The sequence below is a fragment of the Alosa alosa genome, chromosome 11 (genome assembly GCF_017589495.1).
Source record: "Alosa alosa isolate M-15738 ecotype Scorff River chromosome 11, AALO_Geno_1.1, whole genome shotgun sequence".
Classification (NCBI taxonomy): Eukaryota; Metazoa; Chordata; class Actinopteri; order Clupeiformes; family Clupeidae; genus Alosa; species Alosa alosa.
Window position 1 is genome coordinate 3,115,857 of NC_063199.1, and position 15,444 is coordinate 3,131,300.

The following is a 15,444-nucleotide window of genomic DNA, read 5'->3' on the forward strand; positions in this document are numbered from 1 at the left end:
TGCAGAAATTATAGCAGTCATGCGCCAAGCACTGGCCCCTGAGTGAGTGGAGGGGTGTGCATTCACGTGACATTCCATGTGGCCAGGACATTTTTAAATCAAAGCGACTGACAATGTACCCTGGGAATCCAGAGTTCTCACGGAAGCGTTTGCTCAGGGAGAGACTTGAATCTGGCAAGGAGTATGATGCACGTAACTTTTGCCCCTTGCATCGCAGGGAACCACTATCTGTGTAGCTGGTATAGCGGGCCAGAGGCGATCTAAACAGATGACAGACGTAGTGTCATCCAATTGCGTCGAAGTCCGGAATCAGGCAGTTAACATTGACCGTATAGCGGTATCCTGAACCATGAGCAACCAGCGTCCAGGGCAACCCAGACAGACATGACGGCGGCAACCGGCATCCAGAACCACCTGGACCAAACTGGGCAACCAGCGTCTAGGGCAACCTAGATCGGCGTCATGAGCGAACAACCAGCGTCCAAGGCAACCTGGACAGTGAGCTGGGCAACCAGCGTCTAGGGCAACCTAGACCAGCGTGACGGCAAACAGGTTAAAAGCTAAAACAATTCTCCCACAATGCCAGTGCAATTAAAAAAACAATTTAGAAGGTAGAGCACAATAACAATAAAAAAGAGCATCAGTGAGTGCGGTTTTACACAGTCAAGAGTCAGTTCTAGACAGGTGATAAGTGCTGGGATTAGGAAGGCTAGTTTTAAGCCGTGCTACAAGAGGAGATATCCTCGAAAGCGCTGGCCTTCGGGAAATTTGTGAAGACGGAGGGATGACCCCCCTCCAGTATGAACTGGAAACATGATCCACACGATTGCATGATTCCGTGAACCGGCACTGCCATCCCTGTAAGAAAGTAGATGTTAGTGTGATATGTGGAACTGCTTCTCCATTGGTTGCATCCCCTCAACGGAAGAGGGAGGCATGATGCACCTGCAGGGGTTAGCAAATTAAAGATTGGGAGGAGAATGTAAAAGGAACTTGCCGTCCTCCCTGGCATATCACTGGGTGAGCATATCTGCCAAAAACAAAACAGCCAAGGCAAAATAGGAGAATGGAAATTAGAGATACACAATACACATTATTTGCAGAGGATCCTGCTAAAACGGCAATTCGAGTCAGCAATCAATGTGACTGATGGCGTGACTAGATGGGCTGAAATCACATGGACACGCAGAGACCCGTTGTGTCTAAAGAGAGTGCATGAAGGGCGCGTCGTTGGCCTGAAGGAGACTTGAGTCTGCCAGTGATGATGGACCGCTCCGTTTGACCTGCGAGAAGGAAGGAGTGGTTAGACAGGCGACATGTAGCATAGTCATTGGTAAAACAACCAGCCAACGGCTACGTTGGTAGTCGTGATCAATACGTGATACGTCCCAGATGATTAAACGAATGCAACGATGAACTGGCTTCCCGCAGCCATGCACAAGGAGTGATACCTGAACCGAAGGTCCAGCAGACGAGTAGCCTAGCCTAAAGCCTATGCAGCCCAACGAGCAGCAAGGCAAATTAAGAGGCTACACAAAAAGACAACTGGTTTTGACGACGCTCAACCAAGGTAGACATCGAGATAACCACAGTGAGTGTAGAACATCAATTAAACAGGTCTTAATACAGGGTTGGGTTCAACGGCAGCGTGGTGCAGGCCAGCAATTTACAGCACAAATCGCAAGGACTATAAAATCAGCAGGAATTATGTAAGGAGGCTTAAGTGAAAGTTAAACCGTGTCAGACAAGTCAGTTTGTTTGCTGCCCGCCCGAATATCGTTGGCAAGCAGGTTGCATGACTGTGGGTAGAGGTGTAGCCCAGCTCGAGGAGCTTGGGAAGAGAAACACGATAACCTTACCAACCAGGCGCTGAAGCTTGAGAAATTGTTGCCGCGACATGGGCCTGCAACAGAGTTGCGCGAGGACAGCGACCGGCAGTAGGCTATCGTGAATTGAAGGCTGCAACAGCGTGGCGTGACTGGCTCCGATATGCAGAGATTAGCGATGAAGCGACATGCAGTGGCCCTGACTGAAGGGCGCACAGGTCTGAACAAGCGCCCAAAATGAGCCGGTTAGGATTGTAACAAATGCGCCACTGAGGGCAGAAGGGCCAATGTAAAAATGCAGAGAGCCCAGGTCCGCGGAAGCCTGAGCTAGGGCGTCAAAGTCAGCGTACTGAGAAGCAGAAGCAGTGTTAGGTGGTACATATTTAAAGAGCCCACTGAATTCCTATAGGCTAAGCTGATTGAATGAGTGAATGATCAGATTGCAGGGCTTTCCCAAAAGTAGGCAAAGCTAAGATTGGCTCCGTGTAAGCATGGGAGGAGTAAGCTACACTACGAGTCTTCCTAGTAGAACTTTCGCTGAAGCTATCATATCCACAGTTTTACAGAGGATTTAAGTTTACCTGACATGAACATATTGTTGTTTTGTTTCTTGACAGGTGACCAAAGGCTGTTGTCACCATTGATTCTGCCTTCAACATAGTCTTCATACAATTTCTGTCCAGTTGCATCAACACTCAAGATTTGTGTTACAAATTCTTGTGGGACATAGGCATGTGTGATCATGTTGTACAACCGGTCACCTTCAGCAGGAACTGGATTGCCATGACTGAGTATGGCAGCCTTTATCTTGTTTATTGCCTGATGGTTTCTATTTATCTCACTAGGTCCTAGTTGAGATGTTTCCATGCATGGTCTGCACCGATTGACACAAACGGAATGCCACTCCTTGTGACTGAGAGACTATCCTCTTGATGTTCCTTCCAGGTCTTAGGATGCTTAGCTTTGAGGTCATGCATGTCAGCAATGTATCTTGGCTACAGTCGCTTGTATCTGATTCTGTCAAATGCAAAGAAAAGTTTGCTAAGTCCTTCTGAAGCCTGAAGATGGAGTGCAAGATCAGCAGTCTGAAAAGCTGCCACAAAAAAGAGGATTGTCTCCACTTTCGATGCAAGTAGTTCATGATGGATCTGAAAATTGCATTTTTAGCTTTCTTTGCTTCCCACTCATTTAATGATTTCACAAATTCTGCATTAGTCAAAGCTTCAAGGAATGTACCGTTAGCCTGCATTTGTGCACTCAACCTTAGTGGATTTGTCCTTCTCAGAGCATGCCGATTCAACTTGCTCTGTTGCCCGCCAGCAAACATCTCTCAGTTGTGGGTTTTCCATTAAGAAATCCTCCAGAACCAATTTGTACAGAGCCACATATGAGTCGATGGGCACGCAAAGAATGCTTGTAGTGTGTACACTTGAGGATTTGCCTCGTTGTTGCTGCACTCCACTTCCGGATATTCGCCAACTGCCTTGCTGAAAACAGTTGGCACAGATGGCCATGTTGACAAATAGCTGCCACGGCCACCATGTTGAAAATTCACGATGGGTCAATATATTTTTGAACATGCTTTCTGAACAAAGTACACAATTTTTCAGCTAAGCATCTCATTAAGACAATAAAACAAAATATCCAGGATTCCCGAAGCTAAGTTAAAACTCATGATTGTTAACATTATGCTGCCTAACACCTCCATGGTGTTTAGAGGGACCTTCTTTACTTGCTGGCTACTATTATATCATTAAACAGCAATGCTAATTTTTAAGGCTTCATCCAATATGTACGTGTCAAGTTTGGACATTTGTGCACATTAGTGCATATTTCAGTAGATTAAGCCTTATTTGCACATTTAAACATTACATTTCAGAAAACTTGTAATGCAAAAAATACTTGTCTTAATGTAAGTGAAAAACTGGGAAAGTTTTGTGGTGATAGGCCTACATAAAAGTTAAAATTTTTACCCTATACCAGTATTTTCTCTCCTGAGAGCAAAGCATCCATTTTTGAATGAAACTTCAGAGACACTGGGGACCTGATTTAAATGTTATACGGTGGATTTGTATTAATGACCCTTTGAACTATCTAAAAATGCTGTATAACAACTTTTCCTCAATTTTTTTTTAACACAGATTTACTTTAATTTCAACTCTGCAAGATATCAGCAAATTAGCCTATGGCGTTTTTAGTGTAATAGTACACCGTTTTCAGGTCCTAAAATGACTGCAGTAATGACTTCTAAAAATTGTCAACCAAAGATTTTCTGATTCTTCAGTTTGTAAGGATTCCAAAAATATATAGTTTTACAAATCCCCCAAAAAATTGAACGAACAAATTGGTCTGAACAAAGTGTCCTTCACTATGCTGGCAATATGTGATACCGGTTAAACATGGCGGTGATCTGACATTCAGCCATTCGTCCCCATAGAAAGCAGTGCCAGTGGTCAACGCTGCATGGTTTCATATCTGGAAACAACTGACGGAGAATCCATGGGAGATTGACTGCCGCAATCTCCGAATGAATATTGTAAAGTGTAATATCGTTGTGTTGTTAAATTACAAGGCTTCCATGAGAAGTGGCTGTTGATGAAACGTGGCTGTGCTATTCTAAATATTGAAAAATGAATTTTAAGTGGGTATACTGAACATTTTAGGTGGGTATACTGAAATACGGCGTATACCTGCGTTCTACGTAGACTATCGGTAATAGGATATTACAGAACATCATATACACTACCATATAACTATATTGTAGTATTTATTGGCCTAGTGCGTATAGGTTGAAGTAAGGTCAATGCAGAACCAGCCTCTAGTGTTAATTCTTTCAAAATCTCCAGACCCGAGGACATGTAGCAAATATTGACGTGGGCCTAAAAACTTTTCCAATTCCCTATGGTTTATTCCGCTTTATCGTAAACCCTTTTAGAAGAATATGGGCTGTAATAACTTATCAACTAAATAAAATGTGAAACGCCATCATCTGACAACAAACTGTAAACAAGCTGCAATAATGCTGTTCATGTCTCCCCACCAGAGTAGTCAACTGGCGCCACAGCCTACAGGTCAACAGCAGCATTGCCCAGTCTGGTGCAGAAATGCGCTTTTTTTAGCGCGAGGGGGGAAGAGAGACTCGCGCTCCTGGGCTGGGTTGCGCTACAGTCAGACGTAGGATACTTCCCACAACAAACACAGGCGGATACGCACGCTGACAAGCCTCTTTGGAAAGACACGACAGAAATACTTGTTTGGACCAAGGTAACGGTTATTTGTCTCATATGTTTTTCCTTAAACTGACTCGTACGCTTGTGGGCGAAGTCCTATTTAGGACTATTCTACGTGTTAGGCGGCTTTAACATTGGATATTTCTTTTGGCACTTGAAATGTAGCCTATTTTATATTAGAGGTATCACAATAGTCTGTTGCAGCGGAAACAGGGGGAAAGAAATACAAAACGAACCTATAAACAGTTAATGTAATGTGCCTGTTATGTGACAAAAACTGTTTTTTTTTTGTTATGTAAACTTTCAGTTCGGTTTGATGTTAGAGACTGACATATTTCCGTGACGTGAAGGCATATATTATTAGGATTTGGCGAGGCAGATCCGCTCCAAAGCGCAGCCCGCTATCTGCAATGAATTACAAGGCTGGATTCCGCGGATTCCTGACACGGCGTGGTGTGAGGGGAGGTATACTACAAAAGTGTGTTTTTTCCTGACAAATCTTGCCGTTCAACACATTTGCTTAAAGGAGTTGGCAAACATGCGACTTAAGTAGGCCTAAGCCTATAAAGAAACCTTTTAAAAACAACATATCATGCTTTAAAAGATCCCGTTCTGTTTTGGGTAAACTTCACTGTTTTTTCCAGCCAACTTGACTATTAACTGGTCATTGTGGTAAACAGTGACCTCCCGGCCTTATTTCTTGTTGTAAATCAAAGTAGCCAGTCCGGGTTTAAACGTTTCAAAGCATTTTCTTGGCCTTTTTCTGATTCTAATCTGATTTCCTGCACAAATGACAAATTAGATTCAAATCAATTAACTTTGTCTTCAACCGACTGTTAGCATTGAACTTGGTCTAGGTCGAAGCAGAGGTGTGGGTGGGCTACCTAACCGTTGTGAGTCATGAGACAGACATTACAGACAAGTGAGAGACACAAATCAATGAGCTACCTGTCGTGGACTTCCAGCCTGCTTGTTGAAACCACGGAACTGGCAGAACACAACAAAGACACAATGATTTGTAGGTATCCGCGGTGTAGGCTACCCTACCGTAGAAAGTTGTAGTGCATCTTTATTGCGTGGGAAATGTTCTACAGTTACGGGGACAGAGACGAATTTACACACACAGAGACTAAATTCAAGGTGAGGTCACGGTTGTAAAGTTATTTTAATGTCTCACTCGGCATGACTCCCATATCCCGTTACATACTGTAGGTGAGGGCGGGGGAGCGCGCGAAGAGAACATGACAGCGCAGAGTATATGTGACGCAGAGCGTGAAAGAGTGATTCCACCGCGAGATCTGCCCTTCGTTTCCCGTTGAGTGCGCGCACACAGAGAAAGAGAGAGAGAGGGGAGAGACTCTTTAGACTGACTGATGTTGAAAATGTGTACCCTTTTATAAAGCCTCTCAGATGTAATTCCAGAGACCATGGAAGTATTTGTCTTTATCATGACCCAGTGCACCAAATGGTATGACAGGTGTGAAAGAAAATACAGAACCGAATGATCCTGCATTCAACACGATAAATGAATATTAATGTCTGCATGCATCATTGTTAAGGGGATATGTAGGGTTATATGTTCATGGGATGGTCCATCTCTGACACATGTGGCGGTTATTGTGTGTCCAATAATCTTGTCTACCTCTCAGCATGGGGGCGGAAGAAAAGACAAACACATGTGGGACTATCTGCCTGAAATATCTACTCTTCACATTCAACTTTATCTTTTGGGTAAGTGAGAGATTTTGTGTGTGTGTAAGTAAGAGAGAGAGGTATAGAGGGCATTTTAGTACACTGGTGTTGTTTCAGTAAAAATGGCTTGTTGACATGACCGCAAAGATGGCACACATGGGCACATGTGGTGGTAGGCCATGCAGCACAGGGAGTATATAGAACACAAATTTTGATATGGTGCCATCAGAACAATTCATACCACATGAAGCAGAGTAAATGTATGTGCATTGGAGTTAGTACCGTTCAAAAGTTTGGAGTCACTTAGAAAGGCCTTTTGTTTTCATCATTATTGTTGTAAATGACTGTTGTAGAAAGAAATGGCTTATCTCTACATAACTATACAGTTGCCCATTATCAGCAACCATTCATCCAATGTTCTAAAGGCACATTCTGTTTACTAATCTGATATAATTTTAAAAGGCTAACTGAAAAAAAAAAACATTGGAGAACCCTTTTGCAATTATGTAAGCATATAATATAATCAGAAAACTGCTGCCCAGATTTAAAAAAAAAAAAAAAAATGCAACTGGTATTCTGTCTATAATGGAGTAAAATGTAAGTTTCTATGTGACCCCAAACTTTTGAACAGCAGTCTATGCATCCCAGTTTATATAACCAAAATCAGAATATTTCAAAAACATCTACCAGACCAAACATGATGACGTTGTGGTGCTGAAGTCTCTGAGTGATTATAATGTCAAGAGTGATGCATGTCTGGCACTCTGACATCACCATCTTGCGTTTGATCTGCATCCAAGGCATACAACGACAACAACAACTTCAGTGTTTGTGGTTGTGCTGATTCCACTAATCTCTAATACTTCTTTGGCAATCTGTAAGGTCAATGTGCAGCTCCAAACTAAAATTATAAGACTTTTAATTTTACTTAAGGAACTCAACAAAATCAATTTGTTGCACAGAAACACAAAATTCAAATGTAACACAATGTCAGTGCTAGAATACTTTCACAGAATACCCCAGCTGTACCGCAGCTTTTTTGAATGCATATGAACTTGACCCTGGTTTGGCCTGGTCTGTGATTTATCTTCCTGCATTGTGCCCTCCCAGTTGGCAGGGGGTGCTGTGGCTGCAGTGGGTGTGTGGACCTTGGTGGATAAGAGCGAGTACATCAGCCTGCTGGCCTCCAGTGCGTACTCTGCCTCTGCTTACGTCCTCATCTTGGCAGGGGTTGTTGTCGTGGCAACAGGAATACTTGGTTGTTGTGCCACCATTAAGGAGCACAAGGGATTCCTGATAGTGGTAAGAATTGCTCTAGCAACTAATCTGCACAACACACACACACACATGCACACATGCACATGCAGTCACACAGTGAGTAAACTGACATCCAATGTCACCATGCAGTCATGTATGTCAGTATGGGCTTAAATATCTCAACAAATAGCAGCAGGAGTGTACAAGGACATTCAACACTCCAAGTGGAGACACAGAGCAATGCCACAAACACACACACACACACACACACACAAACACACACACACATGCATGTGCACACACATACACATGTGCACACACACACATACACACATACACACACACACACACACACACACACACACACAGTTACATACATACACAGACACACACACACAGTTACATACATGCACATACACACGTGCATACATGCATGCGCACACACACACATGCACACACACACACACACACACACACACACACATGCACACACACACACATGCACACACACACACACACACACACACACACACACACACACATGCACACACACACACACAGAGAGAGAGAGAGACTCATGTGTCCTGCCCTGTGATGAAAGTCTGAAACAGGAGTAGACTCACTGACTAGGAAAACACAGTAGTGTCTGTGCTGCCCAGACACTATACACCACAAGCAGCAGATAGTACAGGAAACAGGACTACTATTCCTCTAAACAACTCTGTAAAAACACTAACAAAAGCATGAGTTTAACACATAGCCTGAAATGTGCTGTGTCACTCTCAGCTCAGATTCCCCTGGGTGAGAATGTGCCCTGTCCGTTAGGGAGTCTGTCTCTGTGCTTATCTGTGAGCAGAGGAAAGGGCATGGGGATAGCAGGAACTGGCCCAGATTTCACACTAAAAATAGTCGTGGAAAACATTCATAATCACACTTGATGTCCCCTCCCTTCCTGCAATAAGAAGGGACATTTTCCCCTTGCAATTAATGACAGCTTGTGTTTTACTAATGAGCTCTACAGGTTTAATCATACTTTACCATCTCGGCACAGATTGTGGGGGTTAGAGTTACAGCTCTTAACAGATTTTGCTGTTGCAGCTGACCCCCTACAACAAACACACACACACACACACACTGCCTTTATTCTAACGTTGGAACACTGCCTCACTGGTTTTCCTCCAGATGACTCTGACTCAAAAAAAATAAAAGTTGGCATGGGAGTGTTTTTTTTAAGATGGCATGAGTGAGTGGTCACAAAAAACCCTCAGAGGCCAAATCTAATCCATCTGTTCCCAAAACATCAAGCAGACAGGATTGGGTATATGCCACGCATTCTGTGTTCTGTTCTCCCATAGCAACGTGTGTGTGTGTGTGTGTGTGTGTGTGAGAGAGAGAAAGAGAGAGTGTGTGCTCTACTACACATGCGTTATCAGTGAGGTGTTAGATCTCTGCACTCTGTCTTCATCTGAGCAAGCAGAGGTCCTGAGGGGGCAGGGGGATTAAACACCCTTGTCTGTGTACAGTCCACTCCACACACGTAGAGCGGATTTAGTGTATGATATTATAAGCTGTGTGTCTTTAAGAGCTCACATTGGGGCAATGAGTCAGAGTGAAAGAATGGAAAGTATCAGAGGGAGTCAGGGGAGGAGAGAGGGGTGGGGGAGTGGAGAGAGAGAAGGAGAGAAGAGAGCATGGAGAGAGAGAGAAAGTTGTTGGAAGAGAGAGAGGAAGGAGAGAGGCGAGAGGCAGAGAAGGGTTGAGTTAGTGTTAGAACAATCGAGAGAGAGAGTGTGTGAGAGAGAACAGAAATAGAGGTGAGAAAGTGTTTGAGGCATACACAAAAAGAGAAAAAGGGAGAGTCCAAAACAGGAAGGATGAGCTGAAAATTAGCTACAGCTGAGACCACAGACATGAAAAGAAGTTAGGTCAGAACAGAAGGAGAGTGTCATTTTCAATGTGTGTGTGTGTGTGAGTAGTTTAGGGAGACGTGAGAAGGCGTGTGATGAATGCGCTATTTTGTCTGAGAGGAGGCGACACAAGTGTTTCTGTTTTTTTACAGTTGATAGGCCACACACACACACACACAGATTGTCAGAGCACGTTGAGCCACATACTGTATGTACTTCTGCTATTCTCTGCATTCAGGTCAAACAAATCCAGGCCTCACTACTGAGGTTTTATCTCAGTGTCTCATATCTGTTGTGAATATGAATATGAGTACAATATGAAAATATAGGAACTGTTTGTAGCCCATATGATGAGTAATTATGTAAGCATTCAATTGAATGAGCAAGTATTCCTGCCATTGTTTCTTTTAGCATTTTATAAGTGTGTGTGTGTGCGTGTGCGTATTCGTATGCGCTTCTCTTTGGCAGTACTTCATCCTGCTCCTGTTTATTTTCCTGTTGGAGATCACGGCTGGGGTGTTGGCGTATGTCTACTACCAGGAGGTATTGTTCTCTTTCCCTCCCCTTCCTCCCTGTCTCCACGGTAACGAGCTGGATCCACAGTAGGTGAAGGCCTGACCCATTCCAGTCAGCTTCTCTCTGGCTTGCCTTCAGCACAGGGTCATTTGGGCTCAGAGTGCCACAGAGCAGACACTCAGTGTAACATCTGAGTAGTATTACATTTTTACACTCAGCATAACATTTGTGTAGTATTGAACATTTTTACACTCAGCATAACATTTGTGTAGTATTGAACATTTTTACACTCAGTATAACATTTGAGTATATTACATTTTTACACTCAGTATAACATTTTAGTAGTATTACATTTTACACTCAGTATTTCATTTTTAGGGTGCCATATGGAGTGTGTTGTCTGCAACTATTCTGCATGATAGATGTAATGTTTTGTCCATTTGAAGTGTTTCACTGGATTTGTTTTGTATTTGTCCTGTAATGAAAAAAAGGCAGTGACCTTATTTGTATAGTGTGATTTCGTTCTGTAATAATGGCGTATAGAGGGGGTTAGTATCCTTTGGACATGAAGAGTGCAGGTGAAGTTATGTATACATTATTTTCCAATAGACCCTGAGTCACCAAAGTCACTTTTGCTCCCATAAGACAAAGCCATTCATCCTGTATAGCAACTGCTGTCCTGACTTTTCCTCTGGAACAGAACTTTTGTGTGGCAGGAACTCTCTGGGTGGAGTTTGCTGAATCTCTCGGAATGCTTAACTGTGTGTCATAATATAAATTTATAGCCTGCTGCAGAAGGGAGGTGTCGCTCAGTGACTGGGCAGTTTCTCCAGATGTTTTTTTTTGTTTCCTAAGCAATAGGAAATCTCAGTCTTTTCTAGGCACAGCATGAGACACCCCACCTTGCTACGCGAATGTACAATGAATCTTCCTCTGGTTTTAAGCACATTCTTGTCTATTTATTTTTTTCTAAATTTCTTTCTTCTGAATTTTGTTTCAGCCCCTCCCCCCTTTTTCATTCAGTGTCTGCAAGCTTTTAATCACTCCCATAAAACTGTGTTTAACACCCTTTGAAAAAATACTCTGAGCCAGGAATATCTTTTTCTATGAATAGCATGTTTTGTTTTTGAAAAAAACTATCATAGATTTTTTTTTAATAATCTCACAAAAATGTATATGCATGCATGCCACAGCAATGTTTTTTTTTGTTCTCTGTGCATTTAACATAATCTGCATGCTTTCCATTAACCAGCTCCCCGTTCTTTCCATTCTTATAAACACTTCTCTTCTTCTTCCTCTTCGTCCTCTTCTACATCCCCCTCTCTCTTCCTCCCCGTCTTCATCCAGTGTTTCCCTCTCTGCTATCAGGTAAACACCCTGTCTGTCCTCCATCTGTCCTCAATCTCCAACATGCTGTTTGCTGTTTGGTCTTAAGTAGTTTGCATAGATTTGCAGTGGAATGTGTGGGAAGTTGTACACTATATTAGTGAGTCATACGTTGGTTCTGCTGGATAACATGCAAGAGAAGAGGTGCAGTTTTAGACCACATGTCATGAAGTGACACATCCAGGTTGGATGGTGATGTCTCACTTAAAAAGGCTTCAGAGCTCGAGATGCCTGAGGCTGTGGAATGACAGTGAAAGATGTATGGGGTGTGTGATCCATTTAGACTGATGACTGTAAGTCCATACAGGGGAACATAACTGAGGGCTAAGATAACCTCAACAGAGAGAAGTCTAGGTATCTCCACAGGGGATAAGGAGAGCAGCAGCCATAATTTAAAAGCCTGCTAGGATACCATCCCTATCCTGTCCAGGGTAGTCAGGGGTGTTGTGGCGTATCTGATAGCCTGCATGCTGCATGAAGGTGACTGAGGCATGTGGTAAGAGAGCCCTGAGCTATCTGGTTAGCTGCAGCTGAATAGATTGGTTTCAGTGTGGTAATGGTGACAGGCAGGTATGTGGAGTTAGTGTGACAGGGGAAGATACAGTGTCTGTTATTAGAACTAGTTCTCTGGAGGCAGTGCTGGAAATTAGAAATATAATTATGATAATGTTGTGATTTGTGGATTGTAGCTGATTGTGCATGTATCTTATAGAAGTGCATTGTTTCTCTTCAAAATGTCACTGTGTTTGTCTGTGTGGGTGCTGTGAATGTGTGTTTGTGTATGTATGTATATGTTTGTATGTGCCTGCATGGTTGTGCATTGTGTATGTGCATGCTTGTGTGTGTGTGTGTGTGTGTGTGTGTGTGTGTGTGTTTCCACCAGCTGAGCGATGAGCTGAGAGTGAACCTGAAGGAGACTATGGTGAATAAATATGATCAGCCTGGTCAGGAGCATGTCACTAAGGCAGTGGACAAACTACACCAGGATGTGAGTACTACACATTACCAACACCACAGCATACATATTACCAGTGTTAGAGTGCTGGTTTGCTCAATACATGTTGCATTGTGTTTTCTTAGTGCATGGAGTTTTCTCAAAGTTTTTGATTGATCTTGTACACATAAGATGTACATGACCAGACCCCTAGGATACACATAAATATCATAATATCATAAATACACATTACTAGTCACATAGGATGTTTCACATAGGATATGCATTAAATGTTGTCTTATACATGTTAGATAACGTCTGTGATGTATTTACCTAGTTTTCTAAATATGTAGAGATTTTTACAATGCTGACATACTTTTGTCCAATCTGTAGTCACATTTTCAAAACTCACAAGCACAATATACGTCTGTTGTGGACCATATCATTAACACAATTAATGTATCTTTCACTTAATATACAGAACACTAACTAAAGCTTACCCAATATCAAAATGATGAATATTTATTGTCCCAATATTTATTAAACCCAATATTCAAACCCTCATATATTATAAAGCCTCTACAATAACAGATGCTGTTGATAAGCATTTTTGAAGGAACAGGTCATTGAAAGATTGAAGAATAACTGATTTAGTGTCAGTTGTGTAAACTAGATCAACCATGGCTAATTCCAACCTCAATTCAACATAGCCAGGTGTTGGAATTCTTTTACTTTCTGTTAATGAAGTCCCAATCCCTCTTTCTTTCTTTCTTTCTTTCTGCTTTCCTGCTTGTAGCTGAAGTGCTGTGGCAGTATCAACTACACTGATTGGAGGGATGGGGCATGGATCAAGGATCGGGCTGGTGATAGGGTGGTTCCTGACAGCTGTTGCAAGACCCCATCAGATCGCTGTGGGCGTAGACACCACCCTTCCAACATCTACAATGTGGAGGTGTGGAAGCTAAGAGTGAATATTAATTATCAGCTAATGAGGTTGTTATTAATCGTAAACAATTTATTATGGAGAAATGGTTCACCCATTATGTGCTGAATCAGTTTGCACACTGCACATACATGAGAGCTAATCTTTGACTGTGGAAATGTCAGTCTGGATGTATGTTGTTGTGGTTGTTGCGCTCACACTCTTCTCCTTTGTTGCTGTTGACTGGAGACTATGACACACTGTACTGTATGTCTTCCCGTGTCTTCCACAGGGAGGCTGTATTGGTAAGTTGGAAGAGTTCCTGCTGCAGCACCTGCAGATTCTGGGAGGCGTTGGCATCGGCCTTGCCTTCATCCAGGTACATCCCCTCAGAACCAATGAGAACCTGTCTTTGTGCACAGTAACTTCTAATAGTACAGTTAGCATAAACGAAGTAGGCCTATAACCAGTGACATCACAAACAACAAACCCAAACCCTGATATGGAGGTGTTATGTAAGCCATATACTGCACTGACATGCCACACCAGATGTGCAACTGAAGCGTTCCATAGTATATGCTGCAACAAAAGCTCCCACTGCCATCAATAGAACTGGCTACAGCAGACGCGAGAGCAGCGCGTAGATTTGAAAAAATTAGCAGAGCACTAGAAACAGTGAGCAGAGTACTTCAGTTGCACACCCGGTGTATCCCGACTGTTATGTTATGCTGGAGTCCGATACTGGTCAGTGGCAGGGAGGCATTCTGTACAAGTTACTACATTCTTGATATTCTTGGAAAAAGGAGTGATTCATTGCAATCCTCTGGCTATAATTTCAATTTCCATTTTTTTCACTGCTGTATACTTTATACTTTGTATCACTGTGTGTGAGTTTAGCTGCTGATATGAGCCCATTTCTGAGCGTCTGTTGTGTCTTCTGTATTTGTCAGCTGGTGGGGATGATATTCACCTGCTGTCTTTACCAAAGCCTGAAGGAGGACCCCTACTGACCCTTCCAGAATGTGGACAACCCCCTTTTCTGGAGCATTCTCTTTGTCTGAATGTGTTGTGTACATAACAAAAAGGAAGATGAAGGAAAAGATGGGCCAGCATGAATAAGCAAATCCAAATCCCCAAGCAGAAAGAGGAGAAGCCTTGGAGGAAAATGAAACATTGTAGCTGCTGGACGACTAATCACGCTTTCTGTAACTTTAAATAAAAAATTCCCCTTTTGCTATCAGACATGTAAGGCTGCTTAACAGGAATCATTTCTAAATAGGTAATGAGAGACAGCAATGGACTCTATGCATGACTACATTTTGGATTTCCTTCCTATTGGGCAGTCAACTTCCTGTTTATACTGTACACAGTAGGCTATGACAGAAAATGACAGATTACTAGCCTGTCAGTTTATTTATACAGTAGTAGGCTATTTCTTATTGAACAACATACAGTAGCTTAAGTTATCCAACCAGTTCAGTAACATTAGTTGCTTGATTAAGGTTAAGAACATTTTAATCCCTTTTCATGTTTGCTGGAGGGAGTGGCACACAACATTTTCACAAAGTTGGTCTACATTGCAATGAGACGAGGTCCTGAAAACAATAACTATAGAAAAAAAGCCATATTTGCCAATATTTTAACGTAAACAGGAAGTTCATAGTACAAGTGAATCCAAAATGGAGTCGTGGGGATACACTGTAGTAGCCTAGGCCAGGGGTTCCCAAACTTTTCCACGACAAGGCCCCCCAAATACCACTAAGTTCTGGCCAAG

At 42.6% G+C, this 15,444-nt stretch overlaps 1 protein-coding gene across 5 annotated transcripts; it reads left to right on the forward strand.

Moving 5' to 3' along the window:
* Positions 1 to 4,967: 4,967 nt before the first annotated feature.
* Positions 4,968 to 14,910, forward strand: cd151 (CD151 molecule). Of its 5 annotated transcripts, none has more exons than XM_048256563.1 (9): positions 4,968 to 5,090; positions 6,706 to 6,787; positions 7,859 to 8,050; positions 10,381 to 10,455; positions 11,776 to 11,796; positions 12,698 to 12,802; positions 13,545 to 13,700; positions 13,963 to 14,049; positions 14,621 to 14,910. In XM_048256563.1, exons 2-9 carry the CDS (start codon positions 6,707 to 6,709, stop codon positions 14,678 to 14,680), a joined length of 777 nt encoding a protein of 258 aa, XP_048112520.1. In that variant the 5' UTR covers positions 4,968 to 5,090; position 6,706; the 3' UTR covers positions 14,681 to 14,910. The 5 variants fall into 5 exon arrangements, with proteins under 5 accessions (XP_048112520.1, XP_048112522.1, XP_048112518.1 ...); XM_048256561.1 differs by lacking the exon at positions 4,968 to 5,090 and adding an exon at positions 5,116 to 6,524; XM_048256565.1 differs by lacking the exons at positions 4,968 to 5,090; positions 10,381 to 10,455 and adding an exon at positions 5,115 to 6,524.
* The last annotated feature ends 534 nt before the right edge of the window (positions 14,911 to 15,444 follow it).